The following is a 20,662-nucleotide window of genomic DNA, read 5'->3' on the forward strand; positions in this document are numbered from 1 at the left end:
GTTTCGTTATATGACTTTCTGCGATCTTTTCTCTCTTAGAATATATGATCCACCGGCGGACGATATCCTCCGGAAACGCGCGTAATATCTTGGGAGCTAGCATCCGTCCGTAGTCGTCAACCCTTTCCCCTAATGCTCGTAATGCCTGTATGCGTCTGTTACATTCAATGTAAGTGCTATTTAAGGCATCGGGAGAAGCGTGTGATATGGGTTTGAGAGCTTCGAGATAATCCAGATGAGCCTGGATTATACGATTCTTGTCTCCGTATCGTGAAACTAGGATCCGTTTTGTCTCCTCGTATGCGTCGCCGGTTATTGGTATTCCATCAACCAAATCCTTGGGCTCGTCCTCTAGGTACCCGCGGAGGAAGACATGTTTGTCGATATTAGAGATTGAAGGGTTGCTGTCTACTGATGAATGGAACTGCTCCCAGAAGCGGGACCACTTCTCTACGTCCCCAGAGAAGGGCTCTAATCTGATGACAGGGAGTTTCACGGTATGCGTAAAGGGTTGCGGTGTTTGTACTGCTGGAGTGACTGGAGTGAGGTTCAAACTGGCGACCGATGAGGAAAGTCTCTCTTCGATCGCGCGTTTTGCTTTAAGAATTGCTCTCTTGGCTGTGTCGATGTACTCTTCGCACTTAGCGGCATCAGTTTCATATTCTTCGTCGGATAAAAGATCGTGTATAGCAGAGTCCAGGGTGATGAGATTGTCTAGTGTATCTTGAAGTCTTATGCTATTGTATTCGTAGTCAATTACTGTGTCCACAGTAGCCTCGTTAACTGCAGTGCTAAGTTTAGTTAGCAGCGCCCTGGAAGTCGTCCTTTTCCTTTTCAAATTCCTCAGTTTAAATCAGGCTTGTCTTCTGTCATGGTGTGCTGGTCGGCTGAAATGTTTTAAGTAGTAAAGAAAGGGACCGGCTGGCTATAATCCCTTTCACTACCTGCTCGCTGGAAGAGGAGGGTAGTCGTGAGAGGGATGAAGCAACTGTGAAGGCTAGCAGCAGTGGTACTCTCAGTGGCCGTTAGATGGAGATCGTAGACTGAGATTACAGTACAGTGAATAGGTGATAGATGGCGCTAAATCTGCAACGTTCGTCTTGGAGTCGTCTTAGGCGCTAGAATCGCGATGAAAATCAGCGTGCTTGTTAGTACAGCTCACTGCTACTAGATATCGCTGGTATCATGCTTTGTTGATATGAATGTATGTCTTGTTGTGATGCATTATCTTTAAGCATTAGCGATTTTTCTATTATATTTGCAATCATGCATTAGTTCCAAGTAATCTGTAAAGTATATGTCCCATATATAAGTCCATGCGACTTAGCTCTGTGGTGATGTGTTCGTGGCGTCTGGAGTGGCTGGTTACACATTCGTCGTTTTCAACTCTTCTCTCGCTGCGTGGACGTCCAAATTCCTGGAGGTTGTCGTTCGTCTTCTCACACAGCCGTATCACGTATTGTAACAGTCACTCCCGGGTTTCGGCACCAAAATGTTAGGGAATAAAACACGACACACACCAAGCACGCCTTCAATACATTTATTTGTTATTCACTCAACTCGATACAGAAATGTCGGAATCGATAGAGATATGTCGATAAATTAATAGTACTTAAAATCCCCGGTAGATGGCGGGGCACTGTCTATTTACAATCCTCAACAATGTGGAAGCGGCTCCAGTTGTCTGTAGGTACGTCCCAATGGTGAATCGGTGCTTTCGCTGGAGAGGATCGAATGTCAGCGCAGGCCTGGCAAGATTTTACCATTTTCTCAATATCCTTATCAATATTCTTCCAGCAGCAATAACGCCTTGCTAATTGTTTCATTTTCTTAATCCCTATGTGTGTGCTATGTAATTCCTTCAGTACTAATGGCTGGAGTTTGGACGGAATGACGACTCTTTGACCCTTGAATAAGATTCCATCATCTAGCGTGAATTCATTGTCTACGGATTCAGATGACATGAGCTCTGCTTTGATTTTTTATAACAATTCATCGTTTTCTGTTGAAATTCGAATACTGTCAGGATTTAATTCCGTGGTTGCTATTTCAGCGATGGTTAAATAACAGAGTTTATGAACTTCGTCATTGAACACTATATCCTTTGAAATGTGTGACTGAATGATCGCTGCTCTTGACAAGCAGTCAACGTTGGTATGTTCTGAACCTTTTTATATACAACTTCATAGTCAAATCCCGAAAGAAATGAAGCATATCTTAATAATCTAGCAGAAGTCATAGCTCGTAATCTTGAATTCTGATGGAAGATTCTGGTAAATGGGCTATTGTCTGTTATCAATTTAAACTTGCGTCCAGATACTTACATATAAAAATAGTTGACAGCGAACATAATTGCTAGAGCTTCACGATCCAGCTGGCTGTAGTTACGTTCGGCTGAAGACAAGGACCTTGAAGCAAATGCGATAGGCTTTTCAACATCATCAACAATGTGTGACAGGACTCCAGCAATACTTGTTGGACTGGCGTCACAAGCTAGAACCAGTGGTAGATCTGCGTTATAAGGTATCAGCACTCGATCACTTGCGATCTCGTCCTTTAGTCTGGCAAATGCTGATTCACAAGAACTAGTCCAATGACACTTCTTATTCTTGCGGAGAAGTTGCCTCAAGGGGTAGGTCATAGTTGAAGTATTTGGAATGAATCTTGAATAATATGTTATCATTCCAAGAAATCTTCGAACATCATCTGTATTGACCGGACGAGGCATTTCAAGTATTGCTTTAACCTTGGCTGGTGACTTCATGATTTTTAATATATTCAATAACATGGCCCAGATATTTGATGCTGGTTTCAAAGAAAGCACACTTCCTTTGATTTAGATGTAAGTCGAATTCTTTGAGCCTTTGAAGGCAGGCAGATAGGTTTTGTTGACATTCTGTTTTTGTAAAACCATGAATAATAATGTCATCAAAATATGAATGAGTTTTTGATAGTCCAGATAAAACTTGATCTATGATTCTATTAAATTCGGACGGAGCTGTTTTTATACCAAAGGAAAGACGATGCATGCGATATTACCTCGATATGTTGATATGGTTTGGATCTTGCTGCTCTCACCATCAACCTGGAGATGAAGATATCCTATATATATGTCCAGGCGGCAAAAGAACCTCGAGTTCTTCAAACTATTTAGGATGTCATCCACTTTCCGAATTGGGCAGTTTGCTGCTACTAATTTGTCATTGACGCCTATCTTGTAATCGACGCAAAGTCGAAATCCGCCATCGGTCTTTGGAATCACTACTAGTGGCGAACCCCAATCACTGTAATTGATTTTTGAGATTATCCCACCTTCTTCTAAATCGTCTAATTCTTTTTCTACTTTCTCCCGTAAGGCATATGGAACATCACGTTCTTTATGAAAGACTGGCTTGGCATCCTTTCGGAGCTGAAGAGACACTTTCAAATTTGGCACACACCCTATCTTTTCTTCGAAAATTTCTGGAAATCTCTTGATTATCTCAGTAATACTACCGACTGACTGTATATCGATATGACTAGTATTTGATTCTGCTTCACGGTCAATTTCTTGAAGATTAATACCAAGGTGACGGATCCAGACACGCCCCAGAAGCGGTTCGAAGTCCTCCGGTACTACATATAACTCTTCAGATGAAGTTCTATTCTGATAAGAAACAGTAACATTAACTTTGCCATCAGGTAAAAACTCATTCTTAGTATAAGAACGAAATGCAACATCTGCTTTCTGGAGTTGTACACGTAAGTCAAGCGCTTTGAAACTAGAACGTGAGAGCAAGGTAAAACCGGCTCCAGAATCTACTTCAAATCTCTGGGGTAATCCTTCTATAAGAACTGTAGAATAAAATTTCTTCGCATGTGGATATTCGTGATATTGAAAAATGTCTATTATATGGCTAACACCGAATGTTTGAGTAATATCTTCTTCCTGAAGAAAGTTTGAATCGATTTTGGAATTCCTTCTTGTTGCTAACAAAGTACGGAAACACACTTTCTTAATGTGGCCGAATTTCCCACATGGACTGCATTTCAGGTTGTTAAAATCAGGCCTACAATCCTTCGCTAGATGATTGTTTCTACCACAACGTAAACACATATTTTGAATTCCCAATTCCTTGTAGTCAGTTTTTGATCTGGCCTTGCTTACAGGTGTTGCTTAGCTTTGATCATCGTGAGATACGTCCTGTCTTGATTTGTGATTGATTTTTTGAACGGAATCATTATAAGTAGCCTTGTATACAGCTGATGGTTATAGTTCCTTGCTGTCTAGCGTACATGTTTCAAGAGCGATAACTTTTGTTACAATTTCGTTAAATTCTTGAACATTTGCCTGGAGTAACTGCTCACGAATTGAACTGTCATAAATTCCCCTAATGAACTGTGCTCTTAGAAATACATCTGCAATGCTTTACCTTACATTCACATGTAGAATTGAAGTCGCAGTCAATTGTAGCACGCCTAAATGTTGCAACATAGTCAGCAATAGGTTGATTTTCAAGCTGGTAAGTGGATAAAAACCTATGTTGGGCTACCAGAACATTCTTCTTAGGACAAAGATGTTTTTCTAGGGTTTCAATTAAATTGTCGTAATCGAAATCACTAGGTGTTTTTGGTGCCACTAATGCAGATAATGTGTTATAACTCGTAGATCCAATCGAATTAAGTAGCATCTGAGCAGCGTATTTCTTGTTGGTGAACACATTTTTCAATTGTAGATAGTTTTCGAAACGTTGCCGGTAATTTCGAAAGTTCTCTGCTTGTGGGTTGAAACATTCAAAGGGTGGAATTAGAAATGTATTGGAATTAATAATAGGTTGAGTAGATTGAACTGGTGCTTGGGTTCTCAGTTGATCTAAGACTGCCTGTTGACTGGCATGCATTGCTGCCAAAAATTGCTTAAACTGGTCTGCATCCATGGAGAAATGTTTGAGATATGTCTCCCACAAAAATAATTGAAGTTTAGGAATATGACATTTACGTAGTTGAGGTTATATACGTAACACGTGTACGTATTCCCGTTCAGTCACTAATCGCAGAATATATTTGTATTCAGACACAATATTATCATTTTCCTCTGACGTTTTGAAAGTTTTCCTCGTCGCCAATTGTTATGACCATACACGAATGACATTTATAATTAAACATGAACACCTTGCTTACACAACACTGTATTGAAAAGTGATACAATGACGTAAAGCAACCTCTACAAAGCAATAACACAGTTTCTATATAAATGCTGTGGTCGACATGCGCGCATTCTACTGGGATATAACAGGGGGGTGGAAAATTAAAAATTGTTGGTACTGCATTTGGCTTCAGTTTAACTCCCACACCAAATGCTTCATTATCAAAACATTCCGGTGAAAAATGCTTAGAGCATAATCTTGAATGCTTTCCAGGCAAGAAATTCTCTCTTCTTAATGCAACTACCCATTGCTTTTTCCTTGTCTCATCAGCAGGAAAACTTAAATCAATAAAAGCACAGTATTCAAAATTGCTGTAACCGGGAAACTGGAACTGTAACCAATATAATAAACGTACGTATTCTACAGACACCTGACAACAACTGTATGAAACCCCTTACATCATCATCATCATCATATTCACGTAAATATTTACTCACCCGTGAAAGGAAATGCCAGATCCTTTTTTGAAGGTGTCCTTGCATCCATACGCTACGCAATAGTGCACCATCGCTTCATTAACAGTAGCTAAAAGTCACTTTTAAGTACGCTGATCACTATTCTCGCTTATAACACAATGTTCAAAACTCTCGCACTACCCACCAGTCAGCTGATTGAGATCCTTGCTTCAAGAATGTAACGTCATCAGCCATCTATTGGATATATGATTGAATATTATTACGGTATTTTTAATGTTAATTCATTGCATCATATGTGTAAGGAATATCTTTCTGTTAGTAGGCTTCATGTTAAAAGGAAAATTGTCCAGCTATTAATTCATTGCATCATATGTGTAAGGAATGTTCCGATATTTTTATTGACAAGTGTCTTAATGTGATGATACAATGTTTTTAAATGAGAAGAAAGACAAATCCAATCGTAAGAATTCAGGCAGAAATGCTAAAGTTAAAAAAGTAATGCATAAATGAAAGATCAAGCTATTTTCACACCAGTCCATTTCACTTCTTGTTTATATATCTAATTTCAGTCTTTGAATAATAACCTTTTAAATAATTCTTCATTCATTTATCCGGAATTGCTTTAGCAACCTCGAAATTAATATCTCAATAACACTTTCTTTCTAGACGTAATTTATTTATCCATTTCCGTATATACATTTCCATTGATATCTGAATTTAGCGCGATTTGTTCAGGTCAAGTCACTAGGAGCGCCACCGTCGAATTGTCTCCTATTTTAGCAAGGCGAAATCCGTAAGTGTCGCGTATTATCTCTACTGTATTTGCCGATTGCCTTGGTAGCCGTCACTATACGCCAGTGCAAAAAACAGCATAAATTTTACAAAACATGGATCAATACTTGTATGATTGTAATTCCAAATACCTACTTTTGTTGCCAGAAAAATTAAATTTTCTCGAAAATCATATTCATAACGCAAATCCAAGAACAAAATTTCACACTACATCAGCTGATTGGTATTACTACCAAATACTGTATTTGTATATTTGTATATTCAGTTTTATGGCCGTCCCGTTATGTGCCCTGCCTATTAATGTCTTGCGATATCTCGCAAAGTGTCACGTATTCTATACAGTGTATTTGATATAATAAAGCTGTTAGGTCTGAAGCAGTTAAAACAGAGTGTTTGTTTTTGAAACGGTTTCAAGGTGGATGCTGTATCAAAGTAGTATTCTTTTTTTTTGTTTTTTTCGTCTCACTTGTCTTGTACTTTCTAGCTGTATTGTTTAACAGACGATCCTCTGAGTGCATTATCCCTGCTTGAGTCGGGAGGGCGTTAGTTTAATGCCACTATCATTTTAAGAGATCTTTCACTCTGAATCAAGCTGTTAGTACAAAAAGTGCTGAACCGTTGAAATATATGAAATTGAAATTCCTTGAGAATGCCAAAATATATGGCCATATCATACACACTTCATTTTCCCTGCTGGATTCAAACCTGTATTTGTTCAAACATAAACATTGGAAACGCGCAGGGTGAACCACTGTAGGGAGTAGAGAAAATTTACTAACCAAGACTGATCTGTGAAAATGTTATGAAAATACTGATTTTTTTAAAATCATTTTTATGAGAAACGATTCCAAATGCGACAGTGAGCTTTTCAATCACGGGATATGAATTGTTTATTATTTATAAATCTTTATTGCAACCAATGGTCATATAAAAGAATAGAATACAGAGCACTATTCACTACAGAGACTTTTCAGAGAGTAGGCTCTCTTTGGGCACTCCAAAGCGTGGTAACGGCCACAAAGTCTATTGCACCATCGACATACACAGTCACTATTCGGATCGTGAAAGCGGAGAGTAGCACAAGCCTTGTGGTGAAATCCGTGGACCGCTGCACGGGTCACCGCGTGTCTCAGTTCAAAACAACTTTGTTGCCAGTCAGTTGTAGTCATTGCATCGGTTGTGTAGAAGTCACTCCATATTTCGGTCTTTTTAAATTTCAAATTACGCAGGGTCTTGGTATTCTGTCGTCGATTGCAGGGTCATAGAAAACCGTAGGTCTTCGATGAAAAACAGTTCTCTTGTCAGTTCGTAAACAAGTCTCGAAGGCGTGTATTTGGACACACAAAGGATTCGTTTAAGGAAGGTAGCTTTAACCCTTTCTAATTCCTTTAGGTCTTTCTTTTTCAAGAAGGTCCATATTAGTTCTAAACCGTAAGTTGCAATTGGAGTAATCTTTAGATAAAACAGTTTCATTGCTGTCTCAATTGATAATTGATCGATGTGTTCTATATCATTTATTGCTATTATTGCTGCAAGAGATCTTTCTTTCACGTGAGCTGAGAATGTTTTGCCATTCATTTGGAGAGTTATTCCAAGGTATTTGAAAGAGTTCACAGAATGTAGAAGAGAATCTTCAAAATAGAAAGTATCTGCAGCCGCTCGTTTTCCTCCTCTTCTAAAAACCATCACTACTGTTTTCTCTTTGTTAACTTCCAAACCGGCCTCTTCACACCATTTTGACAGTCTATCAAGTGCTGTTTGTAGTTCTTCTCTACAAGACGCGACAATAACCATGTCGTCTGCGTATAGATAGATACTTGTCTGCTCTGTAACGATGGCTTTCGTTATGTCATATGTTGCGACATTAAAGAGTAGTGGACTCAAAGGATCTCCTTGAAGAACTCCTATAGTCTGTAGGATTGGCTTAGACTTTGTTAAGTCATCATCAATTCTTACATAATTTTCCGATAATATATTTTTTATCAATTTTATGTAGCAGTTTTCATCGCAAATCTCTCTTAATTTCTGGAGGATCAATTTCCTACTTGTAGAATCGAATGCTTTGCGAAAGTCAACAAACACTGCATACAATTTTCCTTTCTGTACTTTAAGTGCCTCTTGAATGTCTTCCATCAAACAATGTACTGCCTGCAACGTTGAACGACCTCTTCTGAACCCGAATTGTTCTTCCGGTAATTTGTCATCTAGTAGATCATTCAGACGGTTTGCTAGAGCCTTCGTTAATATCTTCAAAAGTGTACACTCTAAAGCAATTCCTCGGTATGCATCTGGGTTGTTCACATCTCCTTTGCCTTTATACATCACCTTTATAGTTGATTCTCTCCACTTATCTGGAATTTTCCCTTGTCTGAGACATTGATTCAAGAGTTCTGTAATTGAGTCCTTTAGTATAGCTTATTTGTTTATTATTCAACTGTTGTTGGCACTGTGCTTATCTTTATTCTAAGTAGAGCGCATGCGCTTTGTTTATTGACTTTCTTTCCTGTACGTGGATGGTTGGAAGTTATAGATTTTGAGAAGAGTGGTGTAGCAAAGATGACTGCCCACGATCAGATACGGGCGATGTTAGATCAGCTTATGGGAACTGGACGGAATGGTATGTAAACTAAATTTTGAATACGGAGCTTCGTTTCGAGGTATTTTGTATTATACGGAAGGAGGAACGACGCGTAGCATTTGATGCCATATAAAATGGCGGTTTTCTGTACGTGGTATTCTTCACGTATATTTTGTAGCCCTGCGGGAAAATTCTTCTCTTGCTGTAATGATGAAAATTGAGGCTCAGATTTTTATAGAAATATGTTTTCTATGTGTAACGCAATTGACATTTTGTAGACGTCGACTTCGGGATAATCCTAGTATGAGTAAGTAATGCAATCTTCATAGCCGGGACGTAGTTTTATCCTTAGTCAAACCTGGATTTTAGAATTTTCTTCGGTTAATCTCCTTAGAATAATTAGTATTGTCACCGGTGTGGTTTTGTTTCCAGCTAGAATTGTGAAGTGTCCAAATGTCAAGTCGGTCGGAAAGCGATGGCTCGGTATTGGTAAATGATGATGATGATCAAAGTTCCAATAATATTAAGGTTTCTTGCTCATAGAAATCTGAATGGAATAAAATTGGAACCTTTCTTTTTTAAGTACAGCTTTAGTTGCTGACTGCCAGGTAGCCTCTTCCTGAATTTCCAAACTTGAGAGCCGGGTGATTTAAGTAACAGCAGAGGAAGAATGTAAGTATACTTTGAATGAACCTAAAATTAAGATACATGGCAATGTCCACTGCATATAGTTCAAGTTATATTTGTTATTGTCGGATTAGTGCTGTCACACTCCTCGCCAGCAACTGATGCGTGGTGCAGTGTGGAGAGCCATCATCTAGCAATTGTTTGTGCGCAAGCTGTTTAATGCAGAACTAGGAGGAGTAGGGGTTAAAGCTTGGTTCATTGCTGCTTGTATACCCAGAATCCCATCCCGAGTCGATTTGCAAGATATCTTGTTGGGAATTTGTTGGTCTTTCCAGGGTATTTGTATCGAGAATGCGCTGTCTCTAGGTATTAAAAAAAAAAGTATATTAATATAATCTTGGTTCTCAGCTAGGATGAAGACTGTGCTTTATGTAGAAACCTAATCCATGAAGAACACTGTCGATCGATAATTGTATAATGCAGAGGTAAAAATAAGCATGGCGAAGCTTCCTTCTGTGGGCTGTCGTTGGGGTTCATTAAGAATGGTTGAAAAGTGCTGTTTTAGAATACGTGAAGCAGCACAGAGGGGAGATCCTTCTTCCACACTTCCTAGAATCCCACCATCCTGGCCAAAAAAGTATTCTTATATAGGGGAATTCTGAGCGAGACAGCATGAAAGAACAAATTGCCACCATTATCCTTGTTGTGATTGGCTGTGAAGAAGTCTGTGTAATTCTTTTCCTGCTGGTGATTGCATGATCAGTGGGCACAGAGTTACCATGTTCGGTGAAAGTAAGAAAAGCGTGCATTTTTGAAAAATTTGTAGATGAACATAAATTGAAGTATTCCAGACCAGTGGTTATTAATACTTGACCTTTTATCAATGAGATTTTGGTGATGAGGAGTGAGTTTTTTTTTCTTCTTGAAAATTTTGAGTTCTTAATTTTGAGTTATTTTGATTATAACCTCGTCAATGAAGTTACACTCATGGTACATAACTTGATACCTTCAATTTAATTGAAACCAGTAACAGAAAAATATTTTTCTCAGAATACTGAAAGGAATAGTAAAATTGACAAAAACATAATTACTCTCTGTGTGATCAAGTTTGTGTCCTTTACATCACACTGACCAGGCGAGTTGGCTGTTCAGTTAGGGGCACGCGGCTGTGAGCTTGCATCAGGGAGATAGTGGGTTCGAATCCCATTGTCGGCAGCCCTGAGGATGGTTTTCCATCGTTTCCCATTTTCACACCAGGCTGTACCTTAAACAAGGCCACGGCCGCTTCCTTCTAACTCCTAGGCCTTTCCCATCCCACTGTCGCCATAAGAGCTATCTGTGTCGGTGCGACGTAAAGCCATTAGCAAAAATACAACACACTGACTTGACTTTACAACAGTTTCACCTGTCAGAGTATCTTTCAGGATATAGTAGGCTACTCTTCAAAACAGGGGTGTACATAGAGGGGTTTATCACACTCATTACACATCCATATAGTCTTCTCCCCCTGTGGGTGGGGGCGGTAGAATAACACACACGGTATCCTCTGCCTGTCGTAAGAGGTGACTAAAAGGGGCCCCAGAGGCTCTGAATTTGAGTATGGGTTGGCAACCACGGGGCCCTCAGCTGAGTCCTGGTATTACTTCCACTTACTTGTGCCAGGCTCCTCACTTTCATCTATCCTATCCGATCTCTCTTGGTCAACTCTTGTTCTTTTCTGGCCCTGGCGGTATTACGGATGGAGGCCTAGGCAGTCTTTCATTTCCACACCCTTCATGGCCCTTGTCTTCCTTTGGCAGATACCTTCATTTTTCAAAGTGTTGGATCCTTTCCATTTTTTCTCTCTGATTAGTGTTACATAGAGGATGGTTGCCCAGATGTACTTCCTCTTGAAACAATCACCACCACCACCACCACATAGTCTTCTTTGCGACAGTGGTCTGCACTGTTGTTTATAAGTTTCATTTCCGTATTGATAGATATTACTTTACAAAAAACAATATAAATATAAGTCACCACCTTATCAATACAAAATTTATTCACATTCAGCTAGTAAATATGGTCAAGACCGGTTTCGACCCCTAGGGGGCCATCTTCAGTTGACATGTATAAAAGATATATTTTACAAAAACATCACATATAATGATTAAAACTTAAATTAAATCAAACTGATCATAAATGTTGGTATGTATGTCTTGGTACATTTGAGCTATTGTGTGTCAATCCTAAGTTTTCCAGCATACAGTGTCAAGGTAAGTAGTTAGCTAATATACATCATCCATGAAATTACATGCTATTTTTCATGTTATCATTATCTAATTTGGGTTGTACAATGTGGAATGAGATACATTTGTGTAAATTAATAGTAGTAAGTTCAGTAATATACATTAAAATTGGTTCTTAAATTACATTAATTGATTATTGATCAGTCATATGAAAATGTAGAATTATTGGTTTGGACACTTGTGATTAAAATATTAGTATGCAATACCTTGTTGGCATATATCTTAAATACTAAAGTATCAGTTTATAAAGCCTATTATTCTTATTTTATGTCTTGGAATAGGGTTAAACTTTTTTAAAAACTATTTGTTTTGTTTAGCATAGGCATTGGATAATCTTGTTAAATTGGACACATAACTAAAACAGTGGTATATATATGCCTGGTTAAAAATACATTGCATTAACATTGATATGTGGTGCCATATATACATTGTTTGGGGTAAAATGGGGTTAACGAGGTTTTCACAACAGTATTTGATTAGTTATAATGTTCCGATAAAATGAGTCCGTAAAAATATATAACTATATACAAAATTGCGGTTAGGTAAGTATTTGTGTAATCTGCTTGCAATTCAGGTAATATTTGGTTGTATGTCTGTATGTACCAAGACATACATACCAACATTTATGATCAGTTCGATTTAATTTAAGGTTTAATCATTATATGTGATGTTTTTGTAAAATATATCTTTTATGCATATCAACTGAAGATGACCCCATAGGGGTCGAAACCGGTCTTGACCATATTTACTACCTGAATGTGAATAAATTTTGTATTGATAAGGTGGTGACTTATATTTGTATTGTTTTTTGTAAAGTGGTCTGCACTTCGTCCTCAATTTCCGTGTTGTCTTACGAGGAATTACCACACCTGCCCACCCTTCCGATTTAGCCGGAAATTTTCCGTTTTTTAACTCGTTTTCCGATTTATTTTTACTTCTTCCTATTTTTGACCAATATAACCTCCAGTATGGCCAGTACTCTTCCCCTACAATAAATTCTTATGTGCTAGTGTAATTTTCAAGCATATTTATTTGGCGAGTGTATCATGTTTAAAGTCAAATAATAATACTAAGATTATAAATTCCACCTGTTCAATACATAAGAGTTTTTATATTTAAATTTCAGAAATGGTTCTTAAAATATTAGATACAGGGATGTGTTTCACCTGTAATGAGGGCATCATCAGCCTAAAAGTCTCATACCTGAAAGAAAGATCCTGATTGTTCTTATGTCTAAAATATAAACGAGAGGATACTGTTTTTAGGTACAAACGTTTATAAAATGACTAGCAAGTTAATATTGTAGTTATAAGTACTCTTATGATGAAGTCTTATAATCAATCCTTATTGTAGATCTTTATGAATGTCGTGTTTTTTAAATGTGGTAACAAGTAGTTAGTTGAAAGTTCAAAAAGAATGCGTAAATTGCTGCATTGAAATGAAATCTGGTAAATATGGTGCCTTATTCTGGAGACGGTGTAAGGAGCTTATAATAGCTTAATATTTAGAATAAAAGTCACTCTTAGTGGTAGTAACATTTAAATCCAAAGTAGAAGTTGTTAATTTTATATGAAAAGATAAGACGACAAACTTCTTGAAGCACTTAGGAGCAAGGACAGGTAATTATCAGAAAACGTAGCTATATTTATAATTAGCTGGAAGACGTGGTTGTAGCTTCTTGTATTAAAAGTCGAAAGGAAAATGTGCGAGGTTGAGTAGAGCTTGTGGTGTCATGGCTTATATGAATGATGTTGATCCACGAAATATCACTAATATTTGTCACAAATGTAAGATAGTAATTGATTTTACTCAAATAGTCTCAAATCGGAGGTTGATTAAGAAATACCTTTGTTACTAGCGAGGAATATGTATATGTACTTATGGGCTGTGAAAGAGACTCCATTACGTTGCATTCCGCTGCTCGCGCCGCCTTTTGTTTCCTTCTTGAGATCCAGGGCTGGCATTGATGAATGGGAGTGCTATGTTTGTGAATTCTCAAAATTTTTTTTCATATGTCCAGCGCGGGTATTTCGTTGAAAGAAAAATAGCGTGATCCCCGGACCAATAAACACATACATACATACACACACACACATATATTATATATATATATATATATATATATATATATATATATATATATGGAAAATAGCATGATCCCCGGACCAATAAACACATACATACACACACACACACACACATATATATATATATGTGTGGAAAATAGCATGATCCCTGGACCAATAAATCATTTAATGAATCGGTTAGGGCACATGAAGTGACAGTCCTTCAAATTACATTGAATGAAAGAATCAATAAAACGGCACGAAAGATCTTCAGTGAGCAAAGACATCACACACAACAGTGTTAGGAAGGGGAGTTAGGGATTGGAATAACTTACCAAGGGAGATGTTCAATAAATTTCCAGTTTCTTTGAAATCATTTCGGAAAAGGCTAGGAAAGCAACAGGTAGGGAATCTGCCACCTGGGCGACTGCCCTAAATGCAGATCAGTATTGATTGACACTTACGGAAGCGCTGTGACGTAGCAGAAATAGTAGTTGTAAGGCAGTAAAGTATGTATTCTCTAAAATAAAATATTTCAGATTATATCATCATCATCCTCTGATTTGAGACTTTATTTGAGTAAAAGCAATTATTATCTTCCATTTGTGACAAATATTAGTGATATTTCGTGGATCATCATGATTCACATAACCCTGTTATATCTGAAATAAGAGGAGAGTGAAATGTTAAAGAATAAAATTAAAGGAGAAAGAGAGAACGAAGAAAAATGATGTGTGTGAAGGTTACAGTTGTGGATAGCAATCTACAAGCTGCAGAAATGAAGTTCCTATGAACTATGGTACAGAAGACAAAAAGGGACAGGGTAAGGAATGAAAGAATAAGGGAGGAAGCTGGTGTGTACCCATCCCTGAATGAAAAAGTGACAAGGGCCCGTTTGAAATGGTTTGGCCATGTCAAACGAATGGACGATAGAAGGACGGCAAAACAATGGCAACACACAGTCGTGGCCGGAAAACGACCGATAGGAAGACCTAGGAAGAGATGGCTGGACCAAGTGAAAGAGGACATAGGAACAAGAGGAATCGGCTGGGATTTCGTCTTGAGAGAAGAGTGTTACATGGACAGACAGAAGTAGAGAGTGCTCGTAAACCACACCCGGGCGACTGGAGTGGAAAACTGATGATGATGATGATGATGATGATGATGTGAGTTGAAGAAAATATGTTGTGAGCGATTTCATTTAACTTTTCAACTGTTGTAATGTTAATTAGTTGCCACGGTAGCGTTTGAAGGACTGATATTTGTACTTCTAGTGTTATACCGATGTGAGATAGGGTGTGGAGGGGGGGTGAGTTGGGCGTGGCTTTAAATTTGTGTGTTCTTGGATATGGTTGGCTTGTGGGGCGGATGGGGAGGGAGTTGTTTCCTAAAGTGGAAGGGGTCTTGTAAGATGATAATTTTAGATTGTTAAGTTATTGTGTGTATAGTTTAGAGATTGCAACAATTTTGGTAAAATCTCGTATAATGGGGTTTCGACTTCAATAATATTGTTAAGGTTTGAATTTTTGTTGTAATATTGATCTAAAAATATATAGATGTTTTCTAATTTGTTCATTAGTTCCCTTTTCCTCCTTTTTAAAAAAAAATAATAGTGTGGTCTTGATCCAGTGAAATGATGACCTGTTTCTTTCATATGAGAGCTCATAGCTGAAAATTTGTTATGTTTGGAGGCATTGTAATGTTCTAAGTGTGAAAGCTGCGGCCAGTTTGTCTGATCTACGAGACGTCACATTGGGTGCAAGTGAGTCTGTAAATGCCTGAACCTGGGTAAATATTATTTGAATTGATTGTGTTGTAATTGAAAAATAATTTTTGGTTGGTGTTATTCTAAGGGCTATGGAAGTGTTTTGGTTTTTTAGGGGGTTCGAAATTTGGTAAATGTCTGGATTGTTGTAAGTAAAAGTAATAATATTAGATTTTTTGGGTCTGTCAGGGATGAGGTTAGTTGTTAATTTGATTTTTATTTTGTTGATTAAATTAATAGTTCCTGGTTTATACCCATTAATTTTTGCCAAATCTTTTATGTAATTGAGTTTGTCTTTTAGGTTCTGAGGTGATGGAGGGATTTTTAAGATTCTGTAAATTAAGCTGTGAAAGGTAGCTAGTTCATGGAATTTTGGATGTAATGAAGTATTTTTTATTATTGTGGTGTGGGTTGATTTTCCATACATTTGGAAGTCAATGATATTATTACGTGTTACTGTGACCTAGGAAATTTAAGGATCTATTGATTTCATCTTCCTTGGTGAATTTTATATTTTTGTCTGGGTTGTTAAGGAAATTTAAAATATCACTGTTATCGAGTTCTTTATTAATACTTACAAAAGTGTCATCTACGTATCTGAGCCAAAGGCTGAGGCCTTTTATATTCGTTGATATTTTATGATGTTCTATGGAATCTAAGTATATGTCGGCTAAGATGCCAGATAAGGGGTCTCCGATACCCAGACCATCCTGATGGTAAATTTTATCATTAAATGTAAATCATTTTTTAACACAAAGTTTAGGATTCTTAAGAAATCTTCTATTTCAAGCTTGCTAAGTTTACCATGTTTACTGAGGTTGTCTTCGATTATGTTTACTGTTTCTTTGGTTGGTACATTAGAGTACATGTTAGTAATGTCAAAAGAGCACACAATGTGGTTGGGTTGTAAGGAGAATTTTTTTTAAATATCACAAAAGTCTACTGAGTTCTTTAAAGGGAATGTATTATTAAAAATGTAATGTTTTTTGAGAAAATTGTGGATACATTTTGGTTGTTTTATAAGTTGGGCTGTTACTACAATAGGGAACATGCATGATCCGGGGTTTTAATTAAAAATATGCTAATCTGATTCAAAATTTCATGCAGAATTCAAAAATGTGATCAGAATGTACAAATAATAACTCCAAACGTGATAAAAATCTACGAAAATGTCACGTCACGCAAGCACGCGATCTCATTGGTCTGACGTCATCGTACAGGTTGACTGAATTAGCAGACGAAGTAACACATAGTGTGCTGTGAGAAGCAGGATACACTTCGCGTATTTCTACTTTACGTTAGTGTCTAGTATGGTTAAATTCGAGGTCTATACATTGGATAATAATCTGAGTGGTATATTTTAGACTTAAAATGAATCCTGCGCAGACAGTGAGGCAGAAAACTTATAAATGGTGTAGAGTTCCGATGTGCAATAGCACATCGCATACCATACCAAACAAATTGTTTATAAATGTTCCAAAGACGCTAAAACTAGGGAGAAATGGATTTTGGAGAGCCGGAGAAATACTGGTGATATATCGGAAAAGTCTACAGTTTTTTTTTTTTTTTTTTTTTTAAGATTTTAACGTAAGATGAATTTGTTTGAATTTTCAAATCACTTTTCCATGTCAGCTGTTCTAGTGGTAAAACTTTAAATTTTAATGTATGATGCTTTATTTAAATGCTTCAATTACATCTTGAAATATGAAAGTAAAAAACAGTGCATTAAATAATGCTGGTTATTAAAGTATTCTCCAAACCTAACCTATGTTTTGGGCGATCCATGTCAAGATAATAAATCAAAGGGGTTATGAACCATTTTGACAGCTCTAATTCTACCAATATATCTTGGCATGGGACAGTTATGTATGTCCTTATTGAAGAGCTTAATTGGTAAAGAAATTTAGGCTATATCTAAATACTCTATAATGTAACAAAGAATAGGCGTGTACATCATGAAAGGAAACAACGTGAATTTAACAAATGTATAACTCTACACAAAACCAATGCTTGTCTGTTGGGGTCTTATAAGTTAACAATGCTCAATTATAATAATTATCATAATATTAATGAAATAAATAACATAATTGCACACAGGTGAAAATAGTGATGTAGGTGTTTAAAATATTATCCAACTTAGCCTAAGTTTTAGGTTATACAAGCCAAGTCAATAAACCGAAGGGTAAAAATACCGCGCGAGTTGGCCGTGCGGTTAGGAGCGCGCAGCTGTGAGCTCGCATCCAGGAGATAGTGGGTTTTGAACCCCACTGCCGGCAGCCCTGAAGATGGTTTTCCGTGGTTTCCCATTTTCACACCAGGCAAGTGCTGAGGCTGTACCTAAGGCCATGGCCGCTTTGTTCCCATTCCTAGGCCTTTCCTGTCCCATCGTCGCCATAAGACCTATATGTGACGGTGTGACGTAAAGCAAAAAAAAAAAAAGTAAAAGTCACAACACCCAAAGACATTCCTGTATTGAGCGACTAAAATGTCACCGGGACACTTTTCTTTCCTGATATGCTCAGCTTGTTAAAAGCCAAATGTAATTAATGTTATTGGCTTCACGCCCCGCTAACTACTTCTACGATTTTCGGAGACGCCGATGTGCAGGAATTTAGTCCTGCAGGAGTTCTTTTACGTGCCAGTAAATCTACCGACACGAGGCTGACGTATTTGAGCACCTTCAACTACCACCGGACTGAACCAGGATCGAACCTGCCAAGTTGGGATCAGAAGGCCAGCACCTCAACAGTCTGAACCACTCAGCCCGACTTGTGAAAACTAGATGAAGTCATATTTATCTTTATCATGTTTAACTTTTTCCCTCCACAAAGATATTTAATTCTCTTTCATGGGCCCTGGAAGTGGGTAGGCCAGTTGTCCCAACCATAAATATATATATTTTTTGGGAATGATAGATTATAGCCCTATAGTACTATGATCTTTCTTTCCTTCTTTCTTTCTTTCTTTCTTTCTTTCTTTCTTTCTTTCTTTCTTTCTTTCTTTCTTAATCAGTGTATCCTTCAGGGTTGGTTTTCTTTCGGACTCAGCGAGGGATTTCACCTCTACCACTTCAAGGGCAGTGTCCTGGAAAGTGAGACTTTGAGTATGGGATGAAACTGGTGAGGAGGGCCATTACCTCGCCCAGGCGGCCTCACCTGTTATGCTCAACAGGGGCCTTGTTGGAGGATGGGAGGATCGGAAGGGATAGACAAGGAAGAGGGAAGGAAACGGCCGTGGCCTTAGGTGCCTGGAGGAGAAGTAGGAAAATACGAAAAACCACTTCGAGGATGGCTGAGGTGGGATTCGAAACCCTTCTACTCAGTTGACCTCCTGAGGCTGAGTAGACCCCGTTCCAGTCCTCGTACTATTTGTTTTCAACTTTCATGGCAGAGCCGGGAATCGAAACCGGGCCTCCGGGAGTGGCACACATTAACCACTACACCACAGAAGCGGACTAGTACTATAATGCTACCTATATGTTTATGTTAGTGCTGAAATCCGATTTCTTACTTTACTAATGCTGAAAGCCCGAAAATGTAATGTTCTTCTTTAATAGGGGAATCAGTCTAGAAGGAAATGTTGAAAGTGATGTGATATCTATCCAGGTTCGTTGTTATCCTAATACTATGGGTTACAGTACATTGCACGTATATAAAATACGCCACTTACAAACTTGCTTGTTATCCGCGAATTTCTGCGGCCACAAAAGTCTCATTTTTCAAGAATGATGACTACACATGGTAGATTGTCTGACTGTGCTGTTTCGAACCTTTCTTCTGTCATTTCGAAGTTATTCGCGATCGTGAATAATAAACAATCGGCTTTTAGCAACGGCTGATGCACAACGGCTGATAGAGCTCCATGCGGTACTGGATCGTGGCGTCACAGCGCGCTGCTTACGTCAGAGGCCGTTTCACTCGCCTTGCGGAAAGGCACTATTAAATATTTTTTTAATAGTAGAAAACAAGGCAACATACCGCAATGTAATACGTTTACGTACTATTTCATTGGTGTACTTTTCAAAAAAAATATTTTTGAAAATGATGCATGTTCCCAATTGATTATTGAACACATGGGAGTATCTTTTTTGTGTAATTTTGGTAATGCTCTGGCTGTGGGAGTAATAAGGTTCATAAGGATTAGATTTTGTTGTTCTTGCTCACTGAGTAAAAATGTAGAATTTTTTAATAGTGTTTTTAAATTTTGCTGGATTCTTATTGTGGGGTATTTTTTGACTATTGTATATTTATCATTTGTAAAAAAATCCTCTGTTTTTTAATGTAGTCTGTTTTATTTAATAAAACTGTAGTTCCTCCTTTATCAGCTTTAGTTACTATTATGTTGTTAATATTTGTTTTGATTTTTATATCTTTAATAAATTTAGTGTTGTTGAAATCAGAATTTTTATTTAATCCTTCAGTTAATGTTGGTAGTTTCTTTTTTACGTCTTATCTAGTGTCGTTTTGTAATTCCAAAGGGAGTTTGGAAATATTGGTTTCAATCTCTATTATGGTCGTGGTAATATCTTTTCTTTTTGTTATACTAGGCCAGTTATGTTTTAATCCTTTGCTTAAGAGTTCTATTTCCTTTTTTGAGAAAATTTTATTAGTTAACTATGGCCGGTGGGTTGCTGAGAGGAGTTCTTGCACATTTTCCTTTCGACTTTTAATACAAGAAGCTACAACCACGTCTACCAGCTAATTATAAAAATAGCTACGTTTCTGACAAGTACCCTACTTGTCCTCGCTCCTAAGTGCTTCAAGAAGTTTGTCGTCTTATCTTTTCATATAAAATTAACAACTTCAACTATGGATGTAAATTTTACTTCCACTGAGAGTGACTTTTATCCTAAATATTAAGCTATTATAAGCTCCTTACGCTATCTCCAGAATAAGGCACCATATTTACCAGATTTCATTTCAACGCAGCAATTTACGTATTCTTTTT

General features: G+C 37.6%; 1 protein-coding gene across 1 annotated transcript in view; it reads left to right on the forward strand.

Annotated features, from left to right (window-relative positions):
* The first annotated feature begins 8,880 nt into the window (after positions 1-8,880).
* Positions 8,881-20,662, forward strand: part of LOC136876029 (putative RNA-binding protein Luc7-like 2) — a 131,820-nt gene continuing 120,038 nt past the window's right edge. Inside the window, exon 1 of the mRNA XM_067149638.2 lies at positions 8,881-9,011. Within this exon, the coding sequence (XP_067005739.1) occupies positions 8,951-9,011 (61 nt within the window). The 5' untranslated portion in view covers positions 8,881-8,950. The remainder of the gene's footprint in view (positions 9,012-20,662) is intronic.

This window comes from Anabrus simplex, chromosome 6, assembly GCF_040414725.1.
Source record: "Anabrus simplex isolate iqAnaSimp1 chromosome 6, ASM4041472v1, whole genome shotgun sequence".
Lineage (NCBI taxonomy): Eukaryota > Metazoa > Arthropoda > Insecta > Orthoptera > Tettigoniidae > Anabrus > Anabrus simplex.